The 26,330-nt window shown below is 42.0% G+C and overlaps 1 protein-coding gene across 2 annotated transcripts in view; it reads left to right on the top strand.

Moving 5' to 3' along the window:
• Positions 1–26,330, top strand: part of SLC25A26 (solute carrier family 25 member 26) — an 86,563-nt gene that overhangs the window by 25,569 nt on the left and 34,664 nt on the right. Inside the window, exons 4-5 of one of the 2 annotated variants that reach the window (XM_080914527.1) lie at positions 1,586–1,690; positions 3,171–3,218. The exons of the other annotated variant lie outside the window; for it this stretch is intronic. Of the exons in view, the coding sequence (XP_080770653.1) occupies positions 1,586–1,690; positions 3,171–3,218 (153 nt within the window). The remainder of the gene's footprint in view (positions 1–1,585; positions 1,691–3,170; positions 3,219–26,330) is intronic. 2 annotated transcript variants of the gene reach the window in all.

Raw genomic sequence — 26,330 nt, 5'->3', positions numbered from 1 at the left:
ATTATAGACCTGTGCTACCAGGCCTGGCTATCTATGTCACTGAAAAAAGATCATCTGCATGTCTTGCCATCCTTTACATGTGAACATATATTCATATTCTGAAGGTTGGAATTCATTGTCCTTGTGCATAAGCAAAACATTGCACACCAACCCAAGATGCAGAAAGCATTTGCCAATCTGCATTGCTGCTGTGTTGAGGTTTAAGCATAAGCCTTCCCTTTAAGTAGTTTAATGATTTTTTTTTATGTCTTCCTCCCTGTGTCTTTCTCCACTCCTACCTTCTGGTTTGAACAACTACTTAGTCTTCTATTTCTGAAAGAGGGCAGGAGTCATGCCACCAGTCAGAAAACCTGATAAGGTCGAGTGGATTCAGAAACCCCAGCAGTTCTCATAATTGAGAATGGTAGATGTTTAAATCAACTACTGACCAGGTTCCTGCCCTGGAACACATGACCAGGACACCCCATTGAGAGGTCTGTGACAGTCAGTTATGTAAGGGCAGCACCTGAAGTCCTTCCACATGCTGATAAGGCATCCCTAGTGTCCCTGACCAAGCCAATAGAAAGCATCTGTCTCTAGTCCCCCACCCAACACAAAATGTTTATAAGTCCTGTCCACAGGAATAAAGTGCATGAGTTATTTTACCAAAGACCATCCCAGTGTGCCTGCTTTATCTCGCTATAACACCCTAAGAGAAGAGAATTCTCTCCCGAACCTTTTGTAGCTGGAAGCTGCTCCAGCTAACTGTAGCCACTTCCTGTTTGGTGGCCCTGATTTTGGCTCCTAACTGCTTTCTATGCCTGCCACTTGCCATCAACTCTGGGGCAGCAGTGACCGATGGGACCATGGAAGAGACCTGGTACCCACTTTGCTCTGGTTCCCCCTGGGAGAGCCACAATTCCTCTGCCACTTTTCGAGCCAGAGCCCCACAGATCCCGCAGATAGTGCCCGGTACGCCGACCAACAAACAGCCTTTACAGTGTTAATTCCCCTTCACTTTATAGAAGGCAATTTAGGAATTATTTGTTGACTTAGCTAGGTTTGAGTATGGCTAGTCAGGACCAGTGTCTGGGAATGGCGGGACTGGGTTCCAGCGTGCCGGGGGGTTGACTTCTCAGTTGTGTGGTGGGAAGGCCTAGGTGCCAGGCTTGCTTGAGATTTGGCAGAATCTGGTGTGTGGTAGGCAGGAGTACCAGCTTACAGTCAGCCTTCTTTCTCCTGGTGTGCTTCCAGTCAAGCAAACAAAGGCTGTTGTGGTTTATTCTTTGGTCAAACAAGGATGAGAAGTCAATTGTGACATACTGTCCTAGGAGTTGAAGAGTCATAGAGTTGAATTTTCTTCCTGCCGCTGAAGGTTGTGTGGAACACGGTGTCAGTTAGTGAGTAGAACTTGTTCAGAGCAGGGCTTTGGCACTGATGACAGTATGTCCCCAAAGGTTCAAGAATTTTAGGTTAACAAAAGACTTTTTGACACCTTGCATTAAACCTGAGATGATGTTTGCCCTAATAGTTTTGCTTATGAAAAGATGTCAATTTTTACAACAGCTACTTCCTTTCCAGATATAATTAAATTTGTATATTTTAGGTTGCCTGTTTGATTCGCGTTCCTTCTGAAGTGGTTAAGCAGAGGGCACAGGTGTCTGCTTCTTCAAAGACCTTGCAGATTTTTTCTACTATTTTAAGTGAAGAGGTAAGGCTGCCTTTAGGTCCCCTCTCTTTTTCCTCTGCTGAGGGAGATGGCTTCTCAGTAGAACACCAAGGGCTCATTACATGAGTCTCAGGGGGACTTTAGGGTGGGTTTAATGTTCAAATACAATAGCTTTTTTGCTGGGATTATGTTTCCTTTTGTTTTTTAATTATTTTCATTGTTTTGCCCAGATTTTGAAGCAGCCATGTATTAAGTGCCACTGTTGCATGCCGAGTGTAATTTGTCTTAGGGTCAGAATCAGACCAACTAATCACGTGAGGGAACTAAGATGAGATACTCTTCTCAAAATTTGAGGGCACATAGGAAAGAGGCAATATTTGATATAAAAGTATAATAATGGGCTGATTATCATTACCAGAACATCATAATCTTATATAAAGTTGTCGTTGCTTCCTGGGTGTGGAGGTACATGCCTTTTATCCCAGTGCTCTGGAGCCAGAGGCATAAAACCTTGTATGTTTGGTGTCAGCCTGATCTCCATAGTGAGTTCCAGGTCAACCAAGACTACATAGTCAGACTCTGCTACAAACAGATGAGTGGACGGATAATGGACGATGGATAGATAGCCTGACCCTGCCTCAAACAAACAATAAGTAAATGCCCCTTCTCTTTCTGATCGGTGCTGGCTGTGGTCGGATCTGCCTTACCTAGATGCATGGCTACTAGAAGCCTCTGTTCTGTTTTGCTTTCATGTTGGAGTCAAAACCTCATTGTGTTGCTTCAGGTTGGCCTTCAACTGGGGTTACTAAGGCTTGCTGCCTGGGCTCCTGAGAGGCCACCACACAGTGACTCTCTTCTTTTTCTTCTTAACTAATGTGAGTCAATCTTAGTTTAGCTTTAAAAAAAATATTTTTTGCTTTTGCTTTAGAGGTGGGGGCTTCCTATGTGGCTCCCATTTTCCTCATCCTCTCAAGTGCAGAGATGACAGGTGTGTGCCACCATATCCCACATCTTTCTTGTCTGTTATCAATTGTAGGAGAAAAGTCATTCCTATTGGCTGCTTATTGGACTACATGTGTGCTTAAGCATATAATGCTAGGATTATCAGCAATATACACTTTACTGAGAGGTTATTGGCAAATTTCTAAAGTCTGTCTTTTTTTACATTAAAGGATAATGAATATTTTATGTACTGGATTTTGGATATATATATATATATATATATATATATATATATATATATATATATACATACATACATATATATATTTATATAAATGTAAATATTTTTCAAAAGACAAAAATGCTATTAGTTATACTATGCAGCTTGTTTCATTATTAGAGATATCATGAACTTGGGCTTATGTAGTTTAAGCCACTTTTGAATGTTTAACTCAAGAAGATAGTGGCTAGTGAATGTCTTAGAACTCAAATTTTCGAGTATGTAAATCTCTTTCTAGAATGTTCTTCACAAATCTTTGTTGTTCCACTTTTTTAATCACTTGGCTTTTGTTTGTTTCAGGGCATCCAAGGACTGTACCGAGGTTATAAAAGCACAGTTTTAAGAGAGGTAACCCACTTACTACTCCCCAAGTCCCAAACAACGATGGCTGTTGATTGGTGAACCCATATTTCATTTCTAAAATATCAGAAATATATTGGAGAAACTGGCTTAAGAAATCAAAAAGAGGGGCTGGCTCAGTGGTTTAGAGTACTGGTTATTCTTTCAGAGGTCCTGAGTTCAAATCGCAGTAACCAAATGGTGGTCCAGAACCATCTGTAATGTGATCTGATGCCCTGTCCTCTTTTGAAGATGACCAGGAAGATGGAGCACTTATATACATAAATAAATCAATCTTTAAAGAGGTTGAAAGGAGAGCAGCATCATCCAGAAGCTGTTGAGATGCGCGGTGGTTGTTCCGTCTAGAGGAGTGCTTGTGATGGTTTGCTGAAAGGGCTGGTGTCACTGTCATTCCAGCTAAGTGTCTCGTAGCTGACATAGTAAGGAAGAACTCAGGTGCCTGAGAACAAGTTCATGGCAAGGTCGATTATGCAAGAAGCACTCCAAAGACACAGGCTTCCGAAGCCCACCACAAGGAGGCAGCTTTCAGTCCCCCGATAGGAAGTGCAGTGGGCTGAAGGACTCATCTAGAGAGAAACCTGGTGCTTTCATCTTGTGCATTCTAGCTAACATGCTATACTGGGGTTTTGGAGTGGGGTGGAGTGGGAGAGGGAGACTTGGCCCTCAGTAATGACCTCACTAATGTAGACAGCATGCTTTAATCTTTGCCTCCCACAGGGGAGGCTGTTTGGATTTTTATACAGTGAAGTTTAAGAAGCAGTTTTGGTCCAGGACACAGTTTTCTGTAACAGAGGGAAGAACTTACGGTGTTTCCTCCTTTTCCTGTTATCCTGGGACCAAAACATTTTAACTTGTAAAAATATTTGTAGTATAAATAATGGGGCCACTAATAGAATATTGAAATTGTTTGAAGGCTCTTGTTTTGCACTTCCTGTGGCTTTCAGGCCTCCTTGGGATGTACCGACCAGTGTGTGGTGTGCCTAAAGCTTTGGTTTTCACTGACAACCTGTAGTACAGACTGGCAGCTCCCTTTCTGGCAGACTGAATGTTCTGCCTGTACTGCTACTGTCTGTGAAGTGTCACTGCTGTGAGTCTCCTTCTGCCCTTTCTGACTCCTGGTGCCTGTAATTTGCCCATCTTACACCTGGATACAGGAAAAAGTGGAGGAAAGTAATCAACGTGTTTGATTTTTCTGAAATGGGCTGAATAAATGAATATATTTCCATTCTGGAGAGTGTAGTATCTCATACAAAGACAAAATACATGCTCACAACTGTTGTTCCATCCTTGCAAAAATTTGTTTTGACATATGTTGTGCTAGTAATTAATTTTTTTGGCTACAATCCTTGCGAATTGGGTGACCTTACTGAGATGACTTTGTTTACTCAAAATGGCAATACTTTGTTGGCAATTTAATTGAGGTCTTGTGCATTATGCATGCTCATAAAGGTGCCTTCAGAGCTGATCCCAGTTGGGGTGTATTACTCTGTGTACGTTCTCGGCTGGAAGGAGAGAGGAATTGCTGCTGAATGAAATGTAGCTTCTCTTCCAAGTGAGACAAATCAGAAGCGATATGTCTGCTTTAAGCAACAGTTTTGCATTATGAGCAGTTTTGAGCCTTACATTATCTTGACAGTCATATCAAATCTTTTTGTCTGGAGCCATTTGATTGTTTCAATAAGAAATACACAGGAGCTTTAGAGAGAACCACAAGGAAATGTGTGCAGTGTGATTCTTTTCTTTAAAATAGTCTTCTCACTGGCCTTTGGGAGGGGATTGAAGTTTGGGTCCCTGCATTATAAGCACGATGCGTGTTCTCTGGGCCTTCTCAGCAGTATCGCGCATTGTGCTGTGCTTGGTGTTTGTAGATGTTGCATGTGCTTCCTCTTGCACATCTGAACTGGTTCAGTTTCTGTGAATTTTACATTGAGTCTAATCAAGGTGAACACATTGGACTGTTTACCTCACCTTTTCTCTTCTCATCTTCCTCATATACTTGACCATATTAGCTATGATTGAGTACCTTGGTGCCTTGAGGTCATTGTAGTAAGATGCTGTGAGCATATTCAAGATGATTTCAGACCCACTGGCCTAAAAGTTCTGTGCAAACCTGACTCACACTGTTGAATGTGACACAGAAGGACTTGGGTAGGGAAAGACAGCAGAGCAAAGCTATGTTTCAAAAGAACTTGGAGTAAATTCAGCTGATCTACAAATCTACTCAGTATTTTACACATGGGGAAGCACATGGGGAGTGTTCTTTGTCATGTAGTTAAAGACTGCTAAGGTGATGTACCTGAGCCCACATGGGGCGCCTCTCAGCATCTGTCACTTAGAAGCAAGCCTCAGGGCTGAGGAGAGGTGGCTCAGGTGGTCAAGTACCTGCCACACAAGCATGAGGACCTGAGTTTTTATCTCTCACAACTCACATAAAAAGAGAGCTGTGTTGGCATTTGCCTGTAATCTCAGGGTTGGAGAAGGTGAGGTAGTCAGATGGTAACCCAGCATAGCTGAAATGAGAGTTCCAGATTTGGTGATCGTGTTAAAAAAAAAAAAAAAAAAAACAAGGTAGAAAGTGATTGAGGAATACATCTGATGTTGATCTTTCACCTCCACATGCACATACTTGCACACACATGAAGAACACACAGGTGCCCACCAGATATGCACAAAATGAGCCATAATTCTTGGAGGCTTCCCAATTAGAAGTAGTCAAAGATACAAGCAGATAGAATGGCCTGAACAAAGACAAAGAACAAAGTGTGTGTGTGTGTGTGTGTGTGTGTGTGTGTGTGTGTGTGTGTGCCAGATGAATCTCAAGCCAAGGGAGGATCCTTTCAGAGAGTACTGATGAGGTGGGGCACTTGCAAGGAGGATAAATGGAACCTCTCAGCTCAGCTGCATGTTTGCTAGAAGGCTGGAGGAAAAGACATGGATGCCCCAGAAAGAGCCTGACTTTGTGTCCTTGAGCTGTAGAGGAGAAAGTTCCAATTTGTGGCTCTTGCTGCTCAGATGTGAAAGGATGATGCTGTTGGTGCTGTGTTAGTGATAGAAATTTCCATCTTGATAATGAGTGAGTCAACTGTGCATGTCAAGGCACATCTTTAATCCCAGCCCTCTCAATGCAGAGGTGGGTGGATCTCTGAGGTCTACAGAGTGAGTTCCAGGGCAGTCAAGGCTGCACAGAGAAACCCTGTATTGAAAAACAAAAACAAGAAAAACAAAAGGGTGACTCCTGGCTTCTTGTATAGGGGTTCACTCAATAGTCTGGAGTTACATAAGGATATCTCTCTCACCTCCCTACTTCCAAGCAAGCCAAATGTACAGCCTATTCTATAAATTTGAGGCCCAAATTGAGGTTCAAAGGTCATTGACTAGCTCACTCCAGAGGAGACATGGTCACTTTGCAGACTCTGGGTCACTCTCATTGTCCTGGCTGGCAGCAAGCATGCCTCCTTGATGCCTGTGGGTTTGTCATGCATCACATCTTCTTTCTGATTCTGCATCTGCCCTCATTTGGTGTCTCCCCCAAGTTCTTCATGTTGTTACAGTCTCTTGATTGCCTTCTACAGCCATTCACTTGATCCTCTGAACTCTGTTTCATGGTAATGGTGTTTGCAAGTGCCTGATTGTACAAATGAACCTTTATGTAGTCAGCCAGCCCCTGTTGGCGGCCATTATAGTTTTGCACCAATGTGAAATTCCATTTATATGTCCTCTCATACATGGTCCAGGTTTGTAGGTTATATGTCTAGACATAGAACAATTTGGCTAAAGGAATAAATGTGTAATTTTGACAAATGATACAAAGTTGTAGTTCATGGAAGTTCTGGTCTATATTGTTGAGAATGGAAATGTCCCTGTTTTTTGGCTTTCTAGTGGTGCTAGCTGTCTGTAAGCTGAAAATAATGTCATCTGGGTTTTGACTTTGAGTTATGCTGAATGTATTAACGTGTGTTAGAACTCTTTTGTTTATCAGATTATTTGAATTATCCACCATTTTTTGGAGAATTAACCCAGGGAATTTATGTAAATCTTTTTGTCATGCCTCCTCCTTAATATGAACTCAAAAGACATAAGCTAAATTTCTTATATTCTTGGTTATCAAGAGTCTTTAAAGTTGAAGGCAGGGGGATGACTAGGAAAAACCTGTGTGAGGGATAGCAAGATCCTGTCTTAAAGAAAACCAAAAGGCTTTAACAGTAAAAGATACCTACCTGTCAGGTACCACTCTGCCCCCAAATAGCTAATTGCAGTTGGCAAGCAATGTTTCCCAGTTTCCCCTGCTTGGCTGGGAGCGCTGCATACATGGGTCTACTGAAATCTTAGGTAGTTTGGAAAGTTGTTACAGTAATGCAGCCTACCTTGATACCCAGACTTAAAATTGACTCGAGGTTAAGTTTTTGCCTCTGGAAGCTACTTGACTGTCAGCATTCGAATGTGTGACCGTGGTTCATGGTAGTAGGTGTTCAAAAGAGGGGCCCAAGTACTGCTGTTGCTCAGCCAAGGGGCAAGATGCTTCATCCAGATATCTGGGAGAGAGGAGCTTTATTATTGTAAGTAGAATGTGGGTATAGTTACTCTAATGGTTGAACTTTCAGAATCAATCTAAATAGGTTGGGAAAATTTGTGATTTAAAAATGTTTGTTGTTAATTTACTGTAAAAGTTTGCTTCCCCCCAAATAAGAGCACCATCTTAGTTTGCTTTCTATTGCCATGATATAACATTCTGACCAAGAGCGACTCGGGGAGGAAAGGGTTATTTGGTTTACATTTCCATGTCAGTCCATCACTGAGGGAAGTCACTCACTCAAGCAGGAACAGGAGCAGAACCCATGAAGAAGGCGCACTGCTTACTGGCTTATTCCCATGGCTTGCTTAGCCTGCTTTCTTAAATAGCCATTGGGTGGTACCATTCACAGAGAGCTGGGCCCTCCTGCATCAATTATCAAGAAAATGCCTCACAGGTTTGCCCGAGTTCCTATCCCTGTTGAAAGAGCATTAACCAGCACAATGACCTATTTAAAGAAAGCCTCTTGCTTTGCTAGGATAGTTCCCAGGCCCTGGTGGGCAAGCAGGCTCTTGACCACTGAGGGGCATCCTCTGCCCAGCCCAGAGACTTTGAATAAGCCTGGCACTTCAATGTCCTCTTGTGGACACTGATATGAAGCAGCTACTGCTGCTGGAACTTTCCTGCTGTCTGTCCTTAGGTCTGTCCACTGCTTCTTCCTTTCTTGGTTGTACATTGTACTGTCTGTAAGGGAGGTTTCCTTTGTAGCTATGCGTTCCAGCATGTGTCTTTAAAATTGTTTCTTTGGTTTGCCTCTTTGCTTGTCCTTGGTTTCTCCTCCTCGTTTCCAGAGAGTTTGCTTTTCTAGTCTGCATCTCTTTCCAAGCGACGCCTTTTCTCTGCTCTTTGTGTGCTGCTTCTCTAGCTCAGAACCTCCTACAGCGGGCTGTCTGGAAACATCCCTCATTCCAGGTCCTTTCCTCTGTTTTGTTCCCATGCTACCAGACACCAGGTTCATCTCTGAAGGGCGAGGCGTTTCTCACTGGGGCTGGGAACAGCCATGCGCTCCGGATGCTATGATCTGCACAAGTGCTAGGCAGTGAAATTCCAACTTGGGCATACTTTCCCAAGACTTCCACTTTCTTAACCCTTAGAAAAAAATATTTTTGTAAGTGTGGCTTTGTTGGAGTAGGAGTGCTGGAGGCTCTTTCTCACTGTTATGCATCATGTGATTATCAGTGGCCAGCAGCCTTTCCAAACTTTTAATGCCATGTTGTCCTTCAGTTACAATTGAGTGCAAACACACTGAGCCTGATTTTAATCCTCCCGAATTCATTTTATTAACTATGACCAAATAGAACATCTGTTTAAATTCCATAATGTTGGCTTCATGGGAAAAGAAAGGGAAATCCCCATTTGTCCTTGGATTTTGTCCATTGCTTTCTCAGTCAGCATATGTGCACTAAGACATTCTTATTAATGGGAATGTTAAACAAATGAAAAATAAAATTTCTCCTTAATCACAGAGCTTTATAAGATGAGTCACTTAATTGCATTTGCATTATTATCACTACTGTAGAGATCTGTGAAGAATGGGGGACAGTTCATTCAGTTAATCCTGTACTGCGAGATCTTGACGTCACTGTCCTTGAGCTTGGACCTTAGCCTATGATTTTTATCTTCTCATCACAAACAGTTTTAAGCAGAACAGTTTAGTAAGATGAATTTACTGTAGAAAAGTAACGTCAGCCCTTGATTGTATGTGTGATTAGGTTTGTCTATAGAAGCAGCTGATAGCTACTTTTCTTACTCTTTGGATGAATTTTGTTTTCACTGTGAAGTTTCAAAAATGTCTGCCAGATGGCTTAGCTAATAAAGACCTGGCACCTTGAGCTTGATCCCTAGGACCTCATGGTGGGAAGAGAGAACTGACTCCCATAAGCCTTCCTCTGACCTCCACACATGCACATGGCACTCAAGTGTGCACACAGACACATAGGCACAATAAACAGAGTACAGTAAGAACTATGGAGCCTTCACATATTTCTATGGCATATTTCATAATTTTCCACCAACCAACTCTTCTAATATCCATCCAGTGGAGTCAGTTGCTATATTTTTATGTCTTCTACAAGTACCTTTATCTTAATTTTTATCATTTCTAGTTTAAGTTGTTCCAGTGGAAGTGATACACACACACACACACACACACACACACACACACACACAAACACACATACCATTATATGTATGTTACCATTGAACACTGTAGGTTGAAATCTTACGTCCTGTTATTGTGTAATTTTCCTGTTGGAAAAACTCTATATGTGGGGTATAATGGTGATATGTCTCCCTTCCACCTGTGGAACAATATATATATATATATGTTTGTGTGTGTGTGTGTGTGTGTGTGTATATGAACACATGTATATATGTATATAAACATATGAATGAACTACTTTCTAAAATTACATACAGAGTAAACAACCTATTGTTTCATGAAGATGATCCTTCATCATATATGTGTGTGTGTATGTGTGTGTGTGTGTGTGTGTCCATTAAACACCAGAGATTGAAAATCTTAAGTCCTATTACTATATAATTTTACTGTCAGAAAAGCTCCATCTTTTTAGAAGGATTAAGAGAGAAACTATGTTTATGCTTTAAGAAAATTAAATTTGAAATAACATACAGAAATTTTATAAGCAGTTCAAGGCTGAAGGTTATTTGAAGGATCTTGAAGATTTTTATCTGTGAAGCTTGGCAGTCTGGCTCAGACTAGCATGGGCTCATATAAAGAAAAGTTACAGTTTGAAATGGATTATGAGCATGTAGTTAATATATTTTTAAATCTTGAAACTATAAAATATTAGCCTTTTTTTCAGATCAGTGAGCTGAAGTTTGTAAAATTCAGTAGAGCTAAGAAGTGGTGGGACTGGAGCTTGAGGTTGTGTGTGTGAACCGCCAGGGGTGCCTTTCTTTCACAGGATGCCTCTTGCTCACACCTCACAGACAAGCCCATTGACTGCTCATTTTCAGTAGCTAGGAAAATGGCAGCAGATGTGCAAGGTTTGGATGAAGATCTAGGAAGTAGAATACAAATCACAGCTTGCTGTGTGGACATGTGCTTCTGTGAGTATGTGGAGGATGCGTGTCTGTGTGTGGGCATCAGGGCACATGCTCATGCCTGTGCATGGAGGCCAGAGGAAGATGCTGAGTTCTGTCGCTCTTTGCCCCACCCTCTTGAGGCAGGGTCTGTGATAGGCTGGCAGCCAGCGAGCTCCGCTGACTCTCCTATCTCTGTCCCGTCACAATGGGATTATAGGCGAGCATGTGGCCATGCCCTGATTATCACTTTTTTAAATATTATTTGATGAGTGTTGGGGACCCAGGCGCCATCCCTAGAGTGCAAATTTTGAACTTCTAAAAAGGTAAAAATTAGGCATTAATGCTTCCTTCTGCATCTTTTCCTATAATCTTCATTAGACTTCTTGGACACCCATCTTCTTTCCCTCTCTGGGTATCAGCGTATGCACTAGGTGGGAAAGTTGATGCTCAGTCCTTGAGATGGCTTTGGGACATAGCCAAGTAACATTATGTAATGGTGAAAAAGAAGAAACCAGTGAGAAAAAGGTATTCTCTCCTTGGAAACGCTGCTTTTTATTACCGAACTTGATCTGAAGCCTCTGGTATGTAATGAGACACTAGAGGGTGCTCAAGGCCTGTGTTTTAAATGCTGAAGCCAGAAATCTCAACAGGCAGGGGAGACCTGGACTGGAAGCTTGGTCGTGTTCACCTGGCATCAATAAAAGTGATTTAGAGAATGCAAATGTTTTTCATCTTTGCTACTTACATACTCAGAATATATTTATTTTATTTATTATTTAATTTAAAGACAGTTTCGGTTGGTAGAGTGCTTGCCTAACATAGAGCTGGTATTTGATCCCCATTACTGCATAAAATTGGGTGTAGTAGTATGTCTGTAGTACCCACCTGGTGGCAGACACAGTATGACGAGGAGTCCAAGGTCATCTTTGCATCTCTTTCCAGTTTGAAGCCGGCTTTGGATACATGAAGCACTTAAAAACAACACAACACAAATAACAACAAAAACAAACAAAACCAAAGCAAATGAAGAGGTTCCCTCCTTATCTAGAGCAGGCTGTCTTCATACTCAGTCCCTTGTCTCAGTCTCCCAACCCAACCCAAGGAAAAATGCCCCTGATTTCAGTGTGATCAGGAGGAAACATCCTGCAGGCCCGAACAGGTGGGTGCGTGAACTTGTCAGGGCGAAGGAAAGTCACGATGGAAGCCTGCCTGAGCCAGGAGCCGGGGCCTCTAGAGGCTGCTGGGAGGTGGCTCTGGGGCCTGGAACAGGCGGCAGATGTGTAAGGGGACCTGTGAAGTTCAGGTGTGTCCTGGCCTCAGTTTGCAGCACTGAGCACTGTTGGTTTCCATAGGAAAAAGCCTGCAGCCATGGCAGGTGCCTGCTTCACCCTGGGGCTACTTTTTCAGCCCACTGGTGACTGCTTTCAGTGACTATTCTAGAGCCAGAGGCGGAATATGTGTGGACTCTATCCCGTCCTAGCGACTTTTAAAAATCTATAAGTTATTTCAAAAACACAAGAAAAAAGCAGTGGGGCTAGAGGGGGACTCAGTGGGCAGGAGGGGCTAGAGGGGAACTCAGTGGGCTGGCTGCTCTTCCAGAGGACCCAGGCTGACTCTGCTAACTCCAGTTCTAGGGCATGTGGCTCATAAACACTCATGGCAGGCAAACTACTGGTATACAAACAGTAAAATAATAATTTATTTTTAAAAGCTTTAAGAAAGGGAGGTCAGGTTTGGGCATTGTGTGAAATAATTAAAAATAATCTTAAAATGGCAAATTAAATTTAAAGGGTAACTCTGAAAATCTTACAGTTTTGTCAAAGAAGTCTGTGTAAGGATTGAGCAGGTTTGATGAGCAGTGGCCCCGCCCCTCTGCCGCCCACTCTCATCTCTAGTGGATTGTTAGGGTGGGAGAGGGGTGTGCTGTGCTCTGTGCTCCTCCGCACAGGGGTATGTCTCTTAGCCTTACAAATAAGTGCATTTAGCTGTTTTATATTTTCCTCCTTCCTCATCCCCTCACTCCCTTCTGCCCTGCCATTTCTTTCTCCATTGCATGTGGTATGCCTTGTTTGAATGACAGACCCTGTGACAGTTACCCAGTGTGTGGGTTGTCTGTTGATTTACCTGTTGTTGGCTGAGGGCTTTCTCCACCCTTGCAGACACTGAATTTAAACAGTGTCTGCAGTGACAGGGGTCTCACTAATGAAGGAAGCAGCATCTCCTCAGACGGTGGAAGATTTCACACTGAATATGCCTCTTCATGGCCCTCAGCTATGGAGCCACACATGTAGATTAGACTTGGGTTACTTTAGTTTGACTGCTTTCGTACAGGCGCTACACACAGGGCATGTACGGCTGGCGGCAGGCCATGCCCTGTTTAATCGCTTGCATAGGTGTTCTCTGATTTCCATACACAGATGATTCAGGTATTTGTTGTGAAGTGTTCCATGGGGTAATATTTTGAGGCCCTGTGACTCTCCTGTTCCCCAATAATCTTTCACCTAATAGTCTTACCATCTGTGGATAGTTCTTGCTTGGAACATTTGTTACATTGGTATTGCAAAATGATGATTTTCCTAATACTGTCTTTTTCCTCTGACTTTATTAATTGGCATTCATCTATGAAGAAGTTTTCCTCTTTTACCCTCAGCTTTTATAATAATAATTATTATTTATCTTTACTGCAGACTCATGGATTTATTTGTTTCTTTTTGGGTAATAGCTTTTTTGACACATAATTCACATACACTCAAATTCACCCATTTAAAGTGACCATTTAGTGGGTCTTAGTGTCACCACAGCCAGGGAACCCTTGTTCAGTAATTATAATATTTTTATATTGTTTGGAGTGTCACTTCCAAGATGGGGTCAGTGGGAGCCTCTCCAGGCCTAAGTCTCTGTTGTCACTGAGAACCTTGTCTCCTGTTGTTACAAGTCATTGCGATCTTACCTAGCTGTACTGGCCCTGGCTGATGTTGACGGAAAGTGTATTTGAAACAATGTCTGGGTAATAGGAACATCATTGCATTGAAGGTCTCATCTGGACTAGAAAAATAGCTAAATGGGTTATTTATTCCTTCAGTTTCCATCTATTTATCTCAGAAAATACATCAAGTGCATGGGGGCATTGTTAGTTCTTGGTAGGTGACCATGAGAAATGCTGGCAGGCGCAGGAATGAGCAATCACTGGCCAGCAAGTATGTCCTTCTCTCTCTCCGAGTTGAATTTGGAGAAATGCTCTGACAGGAGTTCTAGCAGGAGGAGGAGTGAGGAGCTGGGCAGGTGGATGCTGGGAAGCGTTCTATAAGTGCATGCTTAATTGTCACCAGAATCTCTTGTAGCTGGAGTATTTTTTTCAGGTGGTACTAAAGTCTGCCTTTGAAGTTTCTACCTAGAATCACACATGCAGACCCTCTTGAGGCTGGCACTCCTTGCGACCCCACGTCTAGCTTTAGACATAAGTTAGAGGGGCAACAGACTTAAAGCTGAAGTAGTTTGTTTGCAATGATCTTATGCAAATTTCAAGACAGTATCACCTAGAAACGGTCAGTGCTGGATAGAAAAGATAAACACACATCTGCAACACACACACACACACACACACACACACACACACATACACATAATACACATGACAGTAACAAAGAAAAAGGCATGAATTTGAGAGAGAACAAGGAGGAGTATATGGGGATGTGATAGGGAAGGGAAAGAGGGAAATGATGTTACCATAATTTAAACAATTATTCAAAAATATAAAATAAAATAAACCACCTGATACTCATCCTCCTCGATGCCCTGGTGATACTGTATAACATCCACTAAGCTGTTTACTGTAGACTTTTGCTGAGCACCAGAGGTAATAAGAATGACTATAGCATGCAGTCCGAGCTAATGTGTGGATATAAAGGATCCTATTGCTCTTAGCATGTGGGGTTTCAGTTAGAAGGTCTCTACTCTCCTTACCCTCGTTGCAAGTAAAACTAGCCCCATCCTTTTAGCAGGGCACCTACTGCAGTTCCTCAGAGTGAGACAGTACTAGACGTGGTCTGCTAACAGCGAGTAAGTACTCACAGAACTCACTAAATTAATACCACGCAAAACAACTCCCCCAAGTAGTTGATTTCCTGTTTCACCTCTTAGAGAACAGTAAATAGGTCTCACCTCATGGTGAGACTTTTTAGCCATTGCTCAATATATATATGACTTTGTTAAGTTGAAGTGGCCTCCGAATGTTCTCCAACTTGCTTGTGTGTCTGAAAAATCCTGTTATTTATATTCCATTTCTTAAAATAAAAAATTGGAGCCATCAAAATTGGCAAGCGTTAAGCATGCTAATTAGTTCAACGTACTGACCAATTCTCCGAATTATTAGTTCAAAGGAGCGTGTGGACAGGGATGAAATTAGATTTAGGCCTTTTTCACTCTGGCTGTTTTAGGATCCTCGGGGTTGCTTTGATCTGTAAATAACAGCTGTTTCTTCATGCATGGTTCAGGGTACATGAAACACGTTCCACACTGTTTCTCAGACTTGGGACTCATCCTTATGATCCTAAACTGGACATGCATACTTTAACTGCAGCTCCCATAGAAATGCCAGCTTGAATTTGTAAACAGTTTTATTTTCTTTATTTTTACATAAGTGGAGTAGCATAGTTATAAGGTACTACATAAAGTTTACTCTCTAACTACCAGAATATACTGAATTTTAAATATCACTTTTAATTCTAAAAGCTGAGAAAGCTGTGAACACATAGATTATGTTTATATGTGTTCATGTTTATAATTTTATAAACACATAAAAAGTTATTCATATGTGTATATGTGTATACATATAACTAAATATTTTAAACATCTACTTTGTGAAGATTAATGTGCTTGTCTTGTTTGGTAAGTATTTATTTAAAGTTAAGAACTATTTGATAACTAGAATTAAGGTCAAACCTAGGCTATTTCACTTCAGTACACAAAACAGTGTTTTTTACTTAGTTATTATAATTTGTATGCCTTGTGGCCCATGTGAGGAGGGTTTAGAACTGGGAGGATTACTTTAAAGAAGGGCAGGAAGTGAATGGTAGAGGAGGAGCGAGAAGCTTAAAACCAGGACACTAAGAACCAAGGCTGGCCCCAGCCTGCTGTAGTGTGCAGCAAAGCCAGGTGACAGGAGTCCAGCTAGTGTCCTCTGCATCCTTCTAGTTACACATAAGACTATTACACATAGAAGTGGACAGGGGCTGCAGAGCTGAGAGCAGCTCAGAGAGTTCACTGCTCTTAGGGGGACCTGTGTTCATTTCCATCAAAATAAAGTAGAGTCTTAAAAGAACGGAAATAGTCATGGCTTATGTTAATTCTAGAAGTGAGATGCCATTTTTCTTAGTGAAGCCTTTCTGTTCATTACAAACGATGCAGGATTTAATAGTGTGTTCCGCTCGTGGCTTTTCTTTACTGTTCACTATACGGGGCATCAGGAAACAGAGTCCCTGCTGCAATGATGTAATCTGCTCTCTTGAGGCTTCCAGAGCTGTCTAGTCATCCTGACATTGGTTTTGTCCGTTTTAAGATGGTAAGCTGCAATTTGTCTCTGTAATAATGCTGTGGGCACACAACACTGCCTTACACTGTGGTGCAGGGCATGGTAGTGCAAGGTACGGTGCGGTCCACAGTCTAAGCTTCTCGTTATCCGGCTCAGTTAGAAAGTTTGCTGAGTCCTGGGCTCACTAATCTCCAAAGTACGTTCTGTGTCTTGGGTGGGTTTCCTTTTTTGTAGAACCCCTTGTAAGTTCCAGGGCCCAAAGGTCTTTCCCATTGCCAGGTCAGTTGATCATCAAGAGAGGAAATACCCATCTCCAGGTGTGGCGCCTGGGCCAGCAGCATCACCATTACCTGGGAACTTGGTGGACATGTAAGTCCTTAGGTTTTGCCCCAGACTTTTGAATCTGGAACTTTGGGGGTGGGACCAAGAGTTTGCATTTTATTCCCAGCAGGTGACCCTGACCCTGCTGGATTCTGAGATACAAGTTCAGTGAGGAGATTCCCATGTGGGGAAGAGGCTCACCTGGCGCTTACAAGGCTTTGTGACACCCAGTTTCCACACAGCAAAACAAACAGCAACCAACGCAAATCCCAAACAAGTCAGAAAAAACAGGTGGCTGTGCCGTTTTGAAATAAAGACATGTTGGATAACATTGCAGGAACTGGGGGGACAGGTTTTTGTTTTTTTGTTTTTTTTTTTTTTTTTCATTTCTAGCAAAGTTTCTGTCATGAATTGCAGATTTTTATCTTTAATCCTCCGTACATTTTTTTATTTGTACAAAGTTACATGGATTGATGTTTTGATGTTTGTGTATTGGCACTTGGCTCACACTTACCCCTAACCTCTCTCGATGCCTTGTTGTTCTTAATGGACAGTAACCATGGTTGATTACTCCATGAATCTTTCTCCCCCATTATTCTTGGTAGTAAGCTACTTTGAATTATTTTAAAGCTAAATGATTTAAAATAGTTTTCAAGATAAAAGAATTCCATAAAGAATTATTTTGATTTTTACAGAGAACACTTGGAGAAAAAATTTAGCCAACTTGCCTGCTGTGGCTGGATTTCTTACTATTTTGAGCAAGGTCCATGTTGAATGAACTTCTTCCTCTGTGCACCCCTCAGATGTGCCTGAGGGAGAGGGAGAAAGAGAGAGAGAGAGAGAGAGAGAGAGAGAGAGAGAGAGAGAGAGAGAGAGAGAGAGAGAGAGAGAGACACACATACACACGGAGGGAGGGAGGGAGGGGGGATGGGGGAGGAGGGGAGAGGGAGGGAGGGAGGGAGGGAGGGAGAGAGAGAGAGAGAGAGACAGAGAGAGACAGAGACACACACGGAGGGAGGGGGGAGAGAGGGAGAGAGGGAGAGAGGGAGAGAGAGAGAGAGAGAGAGAGAGAGAGAGAGAGAGAGAGAGAGAGAGAGAGAGAGAGAGAGAGAGAGAGAGAGAGAAGAATTGCACGTCAGGAAAGCACCACAGGATGACATTGTTATGTGGAGAATTGCTTTCATCTGAGATATCTCACACCTGCTTCATTTGGCACAGTGTCTCAACAATCAGCAGACAGCCTGCCAGCCCAACCCCAGGCTTGTGGATATAGTATCGAGGACCATCATTACCATAAAAACCACTAGTGCTATGGGAAAACCCAGGGTATGCAAACTGTTAGGCAACTTCATTTTATTGAAGACAGGCTCGAGTGTGTGTGTGTGTGTGTGTGTGTGTGTGTGTGTGTGTGTGCATGACTGTACATAAACACACATGCTATCTGGAAGTGTATGCCATGTTGTCTCCTGTGTGCACACTTACTCACTCTGCACACTGTCATATATAGGAAGTGATAATAGCTCTTTGCAAGTGTTTCTAAGATCCATGTGTGAGCCTCCAGTCAGGAGCAGTCTTCTATATGCTGTGTTATGCACTAGCTGCCTGAGTCTTCTTTTCCAGGGTCCAGTGTGAAGGGAGGTACTCAGGTGTGGTGGGCGTGGGCTCCCGTAGACAGTGAGAATGAAGTGTCTCCTGATGATGTCGTTAGATTCCCCGGGCTGCTTTTCTGCTAAGGAGCTGGTTTGGACTTTTAGGCTTCGGTGCTGTGCTTTAATGTTGATCGGACAGTGTGCTTATTTAAAAGTCATCATAGCTGTTTGTGAGAGTCCTTGAGAGGTTTCCTCATGCTGGTAGGTTCTGGTAAGGGGACTGTTTATTTGCTTCGGTTTTTCCAAGGGCGGAATCAGACTTTTTCACATTTTATCAATGACCCATTTGGCTATCCCTGGGCCAGCTCCAGTTAAAAATAATAGTATTTACTATTTAATAAACCGCCAGGCTTTGCAGCCATCTGGAACTTTATTTTCCATGCACGCGGCATCTGAGTTTCAGCTGTTAGCCTTTCCCCTTTGCTCTGGGAAGGGTCAATTCTTTAAAGTCTTTGATGCTTGCTGTGTCAGCTCTTTTCATATTTTCAAAATGTCCGTGTAAAAGCGCTTTCATCCATTCATGCTGATAATTCTTTTGAACTGGAGGTTTGAACCAAACTAATCAAATTTAATTATAGCTCAAATCCTGTTACAGTGAACTCCAGTAGACTTCCAGGCTAGTCTTTTTCTTTATTTTTTTGTTACACTGGAATTCAGCCATTACCAATATTACATTAAGCAACCAGGCCATTGACCACAGTGTGGGAGACCCTTTGCAGTGACCAGGCTTTTGTTACGTTGATATGTGATATGATTTGAAGTTTCTCCTTTTTAAAAGAAATCATCAAGTAGAGCTTATTTTTAAAAAAAGAAAAAGAAAAGCAGAAATCATTACTTTTGGTAAGGTGGAAACTGACTTATTTTGAAATTCTGACTCAGAATTGCCATTTTCTGTGAGTCAGTCATGGTACTGCCCTTTGTTTGGAAGTGAATGTGAAGTTAGTGTATATATTAGGTGCTTTGACATTTGAGCTTCACTCTGATCTGCAGTAGATGCAGATCTTAGCTTAGCTCTAGGATGGTTGGCTACATCTTCCACACAGCAGAGTGCCTTTGACCGTAGCTCCAGGGAGACTCAGGTACACTGGAGCCTGCCACTGGAAAACCAAACTTGGATTCAGAGGGACCCGACCGTTCTGGGCAAAGACCGTTTCCTGAGAACGGTGGCTGACATTGGAGCAACCGCTTCTAGTTGCATGACAGAGAACCCTGGGTCTGTCTTCCATGTTTTTCTTGTCTAAGTGTTGTCATTAAAATTTAAGTCGAGGGGTTGGAGAGTTGGCTTACTTGTTATTCTTGCAAAAGATCTGGGTTCGATTTCTAGCATCCACATGGAGGCTTACCACTCGTTTAGGTACCATACATGCTTGTGATACTCAGACATATATTCAGGGAAAGCACTCATACACACAAAGGAACGTAAACCTCAAAAACAAACAAAAACCGTGAGTTGATAAGATATGTTGTCCTTGGTTACAGATTCTGAGAGCTATTTTGCTAAATGCCTATAAATGCCTATAGATCTCACGTGAGAATGCATGGAGGTGGTAGTTAGAAGACAGGCACTGAGGTCACCTCGGGGTACAGATCTCAGCTCCAACACCTGACACCTGTGTGGCCTTAGGCAAGTTATTTCAACTGTCTTCTCTCGTTTTTTTTCTTTTTAAGACTAGAACAAAACAATGCCTACCTGAGAATTATATATGTTCACACATGTGGGGTCTCAGGAGTTCCTACACATGAGGGGTTCAGGAGACTGCCCACATATATCTGTGTTCATACATGTGGGGGGCTCAGGAGAGTGCCAGCAACATATATCTGTTTACATACATGGGGGCTTAGGGGAGTGCCCACATATATATGTGCTCACTCACACGAGGGGCTCAGGAGAGTGCTGTGTGCCTGATGCTGTTTATCATGGTGATGGTGATGTTGCTGGCAGTCCCTGGAAAGCTTCCTTCCTGAGTCACCACTCAGCCCCTCCTGAGTATCTCCATGTATGTGCCCTGCTGTACCTAATCCATGTTTTCTCGGATGAGCTCACCCCCTGCAGGATGCCTGTTCTTAGGGAACCGCCCCAGCGTCTGAGTCTGCCTTCTTGTTGTTTGATCCCTTCCTAACTGGAGCCAACTGCTCAGTGGTGGCTCTCTCACCAGTCTACTCTGTTCTATCCTTCCATCAGCCCTTTTCCATCAACTCATTCAACTTAAATCAGTGTGTGTTTGTTAAAAGTGGATAGATAAAACTCAGTGTGTGCCCTGTCTATTCCAGAACCGCAGTGCTGCTCGCTAAGAGGAAAATGTGGCTAAAGTTAAGTTCAAGCCCTAAACCAAAAGTGATGAGAACTGAAGCCACAAGACTTGGGTTTGACCAAACTTTGCTTCCGAGTCTGAGACCACTCTTGAGCAGCATTCCTAGTCAATGGGATGAGGAGCCCACAAGGATACAAATGGATAAACCTATGGCTCTCCAGCAGGGCTTCAGGACCTGTAGTGGGAGTAGTGGTGTAGTGGGAGATGTTTAAAGCACCCTGGCCTCTTTACGTACTAGATGTAAGGAAACACAGGTCTTCTGGGTGGCTGGAAGGGCTCAGGCTGAAAGTGGAAAATGACGGTCATAGTGAAGCAGTTAGTGTTAGTCGCTGTGACTGCTTCTAGTGCTGTTTCAATCCCCCCTTTCTAATGTAACGTGCAGTGCAAGGCTGGCTTGGTTGACCGTAGAGCGGGCAGGTGATGTGTCTCATGAGGTCGTAACGCATGCCCGCTGCCGCTGCCATACCAGTTAGGTTCGAGTTACAGAAACATATCAACATAATAAACTGAACGGAGAGAATAAGTTCCCTTTGACTTGGTGTTTTGGTCCATGGTTGCTGATCCTCCTGCTTTGTGGCCTGCGGTGGGGTAGAATTTCATGGTAGACTGCACACAGTGAGATCCACTTTACTAGTGGCAGCCACAGACAGAAAGCTGTTGGAAGGAGCTGGGAGACCCCGGTGGGAGACTTCTCGTTTGTACTGCTTGGAAGAAGGGTGAGGGTGAGCGTTGTTTCATCTGTGTACTGGCTGTTAGTGCTGCAGCCTCCGAGGACGGTTTGCTCATTTCGGTAACCCCTTTACTAGTTAGGTTTGGGTTCTTGTGTTAGGTTTTTTTTGAGTTCTTTGTACAGATGTTAATTATGCATCAAATGTGTAGCTGGCAAAGATTTTCTCCCATTCTGTAGGCTGTGTCCATGTGATTGTTTATCCTTTACTATGTAAGAGCCTTTTAATTTCATGAAGATCCATTTGTCAGTTGTTGACTCTTGTTTGCATATTGACTAGTCTTATTCAGGAAGTGCTGTTTATGTCTTCGTCCTCCTCTTTCTTTTCTTTTCTTTTCTTTTCTTTTCTTTTTTTTTGAGATAGGCTACCTCTTACCCCAGGCTGCCTCTAATTCATCATGTAGCCAAGAATGACCTTGAACTTCTGATCCCTCTGCCTCCACCTGAGTGCTGGGGTCATGAGTATGGGCCACTGGGCTCAGTTTTATTATCTTGATATTTATCAGTTTCAGAGTTTCCAGTCTTATATTAAGGTCTCTGGTCCATTTGGGGTTGATTCTTGTGAGGGTGAGAGATAAGGAACTGGTTTTGTCTTCATGCGGATGTTCAGTTTTACCAACACTGTCTGTTGAAGAAGTGGTCTTTAATGGGAAGTTTTGTCATCTTTGTAAAAACCGGGGTATTGTAGCTGTGTTTGTATGTGGTCTTTGTTCTGTTCTGTAGACATGCATGTCTGTGTTTGTGCCAGTCCTATACGATTTTCTTACCGTGTCTGCAGTAGAACTTGAGGTTTTTGTAGAGATACCTCCAACATTGATCTTTCAGCTCAGGATTGCTTTGGCTACCCAGGATCTTTTATGCTTTTATATAAATTCTAGATTTTTTTAAATCTATTTCTATGAAGTACGATTTTCAAATTTTGTTAGTGATTTTACTGGATTCAGAGAATGTTTTGGCAAAATAGCCATTTTCAAAATATTAATGCTCTAATCCATGAGCATGACAGGTTTTTCCATCTTCTAGTAGCTTATTCCCCCCCCCCCATGCGCGCTCTTTCTCTCTCTCTCTCTCTCTCTCTCTCTCTCTCTCTCTGTCTCTCTCTCTCTCTCTCTCTCTCTCTCTCTCTCTCTCTGTCTCTCTCTCTTTCTCTCTCTCTCTCTCTCTCTCTCTGTGTGTGTGTGTGTGTGTGTGTGTGTGTGTGAACACGGTTTACTGAGTGTACTTACTGGAGGAAGACAGCAGGCTGGGAAGGAACTAGCAGCCTCTTCAGTGGTTTAATGATTTAATGTCAAGGTATTTCACATCCTTGGTTAGCTCCATTCCATGCAATTTTTAATTTATTTTTAAGTAAATTTGTAGAAAATATTTATATTTCTTTCTTTCTCAGCATATTTGTTTTTGGTTTGTGGGAAGGCTACTGGCTTTGATATCTTGATTTTCTATCCTGCTACTTTGCTGAACATATTGGTAAGATCTAAAAGTTTCCTACTGCACTCTTTAGGATCTCTATGTATGTAAGTTTTGCAAACAAGGAGACCCTTCTTTGTTTCCTGTTTGTATTTCCCCTCTCATCTTCCCTGCCCCCTTTTTTTCTATTGCTCTAGGTAAGGCTTCCAGTATAGTACCTAACAAGGATAGAGAAAGTGGACAGACAACCTGTCATGTCCCAATTTTAGTGGAAATTTTTTGAGTTTTTCATTTCTACAATGTTGGCAGTTAGTTTGTTGTACACAACTTTTATGTTGAGATATCTTCCTTACATTCCTATTTTCTTCAGGACTTTTATCATGGGCTGAATTTTTGTCAAAAGCCCTTTATGTATCTATTGATATGATCCTGACATTTGCATCTTATGGAATATATTATGTTTACTCATTTGGGCATTTTTAAGAAGTGTGTGTGTTCTATGTGGTGTATACACTCACATATGTGGGGATGCTTAAACCCATGTGTGCCTGGAAGCCAGGGGAGGATCTTGTATCTTGTTCTATCACTACCTTATTTCTTTGAGACAGGGTCTTTCTTGAACCTGGAGAAAAGCTGGCAGTATGCAAGTCCCCCAGGAACCCTCAGGTTTCCAGGTACCACAGGGACATAATTGCTTTTTATGTGAGTGCTAGGGTTTGAACTCAGTTCCTTATGCTTGTATGGCAACATTATTACCCACTGATTCCTCATTTTAGGTCCTGATGATACAATCTTTGAGAATAGCAGTCTTTCCGGACTCTTACGGGTTTGTTCCAGGAACTACTAAAGTGCTGGAAGATAAACATTCATCAAATGTCCTGAGATAATAGCTCTCTGATTCTTGGTCTTATGTTGTTGAAGAGTAAACAACAATAGCAGCAACAACAACAACAACAACAAACAGATACAAAACATGGTTGAAGGGTTAAGAGCACAGGCTGTTTTTCTGGAGGATCCTGATTCAACCCCGAGCATCCACGTGGTAGCAAACGACTGCCTGTAACTCCAGTTCCCAGACATACAGCGCCCTCTTCTGGCTCCTGAGGGAACTGCACACACATAATGCACAATTATACATGCTGGCAAGACATGAAAGAGTGTGAGAAAGTGAAAGCAAGCTTATTAAGCAAAGAACAGGAAGGGGTAAGGTTTCTGTAGTGGGGTCCCCAGGGCATTGGTGTGGAGTGCCATGTGTAGAGGCATTTTATAAGATTTATGGTAAAAACTGTCTAGACAAAGACTGAATTTTAATGAAATTGGTTATTTGGCCTGGGTTTATTGTGATCAGAGCCAGTGTGTGTGGAGGGTGGAGGTGCACAATTTTGGGGTGTTTTCTTGACACACCTGAGGAGATGACTATATACTACTTGCCAGATTATAGGCAAGTCATGTTTGAATTCCAACCTATCGTTCATTTATTTTGTTAAGTGCTGTCCTTGGGTTTGTCTACTGGCCAACCACCTTTAACTACCTTAGCTTGTTTTTGTGACTGTAAATTAAAATGGGCATCTTTGTTTATCTATTATCTCTTTGTTCTTTTTTTGCATTCAGTTTACAGTTTACCATAGGCCCTTACCCATACTACCCATGGGAAGCTGACTCCTGATCACTGATTTGGGATTGTTGAACTTTCTTTGTATCTCTGAAATGAAGCCATGCTGATCTTGGAGAGTGATCTTTCTGATGTGTTCTTGTATTCTGTCTGAGTGGTTTTTGCATCTATGTTTATCGGAGAGGTTGGAATATAGTTTTCTTGTGATTTATTTGCTATTGGCATGGGAGTAATACTGTTTCTATAAAACTCCTATGTATTCAATAAAATAGCTTGAGAAACATTGGTTTAAGTTTTTTGAAGGTATTGTAGAATTCAGCAGTAAATCCAACTGGATTTTGTTTTTCCAATTGAGAGTTTTTATTTTTATTTTTTAAAAATTACTGTTTTAGTGTTATATGTTTCCTTAAGTCGTTTGTCAAATCTTGGTTTACTTTTGGAGGGTCATATGCATCAAGAAATTTAGCCATTTCTTTAAGGTTTTTCATGTTTGATAGAATATAAGTTTCAAAAGTATAGCCTAATGATTTTCTGAATTTCCTTGGAACTTTGTTGTTTTTCTTGCTATTGATATTTTGCTTTACTGTATTGTTAGACCACATACAAGAAGTTATTTTTTAATCAATATTCTGTATTTGTTGTGATTTGTTTTATGTTCTGTCAGCTGGTCCATTTTAGAGAAAGTTTCTTGCGCTACAGAGAAGAATATATTCTCCAGTGTTTTCATGGACTCTTCTGTGGATGGTTAATAGATCATTTGATCTGTGATTATGTAACATAGACATTTCTGATTATTTTTCTTGGGATGCTCTGTTCATTGGTGTGAGTGGGTATTGACGTCACCACTGTTTTTGTGTTGGGGTAAATCTGTGTCTTCACCTCTCCAAATCTGTTTTACAAAGTTGGATGAACTTGTGTTTGGCACTTGCATGTTTAGATTATGATGTCCTCTTGGATTGATGGTGCTGTCTTTATCTTTTCTGACTGATTTTGGTTTGAACTTTTATTTTGCTGGAATTCAGAGTAGTAACTCTACTTGCTTTTCGATCCATTTCCTTGTAATGTCCTTCCCATCCTTTCAGTCTAGGGTTGCATTGTCTCTGATACATTGTGTTTCCTTCAGATAACAAATAGATGGATCTCGCTTTATAATTCAGTCTGCTAGTCTGTATCTTTTAATTGTGATATTTATTAATTGTGGTATTAATATTCAAGTTGTCATTGGGAGGGATGTATTAACTCTTGTCATTGTATTGACTTTTTGCAGTTGTTTGTGTCTTCCTGTTTTTTGAAGTGGAAACGTGAAGGGTTCTTTAGAAAGTCAGTTGTGTTGGTGTTTTGCTGGGGCAAACACAACAAAAAAAAGTGTTTTCCTGAAGTGGACACAGGTGGAAGGCTAAGGCAGACACGGGGGAAAAAAGGATGTTTTGCCAAAGCAAGCATGTTAAAGGACACAGGGTGAAGGACTCTGCTAACAACACACATGTATCAGTCCGCCTTACACTGTGTAGTTGTAAGGGATGCTATAGAGAGAAACGCACCAGCAAACTTCTGGTGGTGTGCCTTGCTTCTTGTTGTTTCCACAGACTTGGGCTGATTAGCAGAGCGATGTCAGCTAATTGTCAATGAAGACTGTTATACCTAGCAAAATGTGTCATGATTGAAGTGAAAAGACCTGTTCATGATGAAAACAAGCTGCAGGGTCATGGCCACTAAACAGAGACACTGTGCAGATACATGTGCTGAGGCAGGACCCGGGGAGGACACGTGATGTTTAGGAGTATAAGTAGAACTCACTGGAAGTGACCGAGGCTGAGCTAGGCTTGCTTACAGAACTAGCTGTGAAACACTTTTAGTCTAGAGTCTTCCCTGATCTTTGTTTGTCTGAGAAAGGCACAGGTGAAAACTTTTCTTGCCATTCCTC

Source organism: Micromys minutus (assembly GCF_963924665.1).
Source record: "Micromys minutus genome assembly, chromosome: 3".
Classification (NCBI taxonomy): domain Eukaryota; kingdom Metazoa; phylum Chordata; class Mammalia; order Rodentia; family Muridae; genus Micromys; species Micromys minutus.
This window is presented reverse-complemented; position numbering and strand designations above follow the sequence as displayed.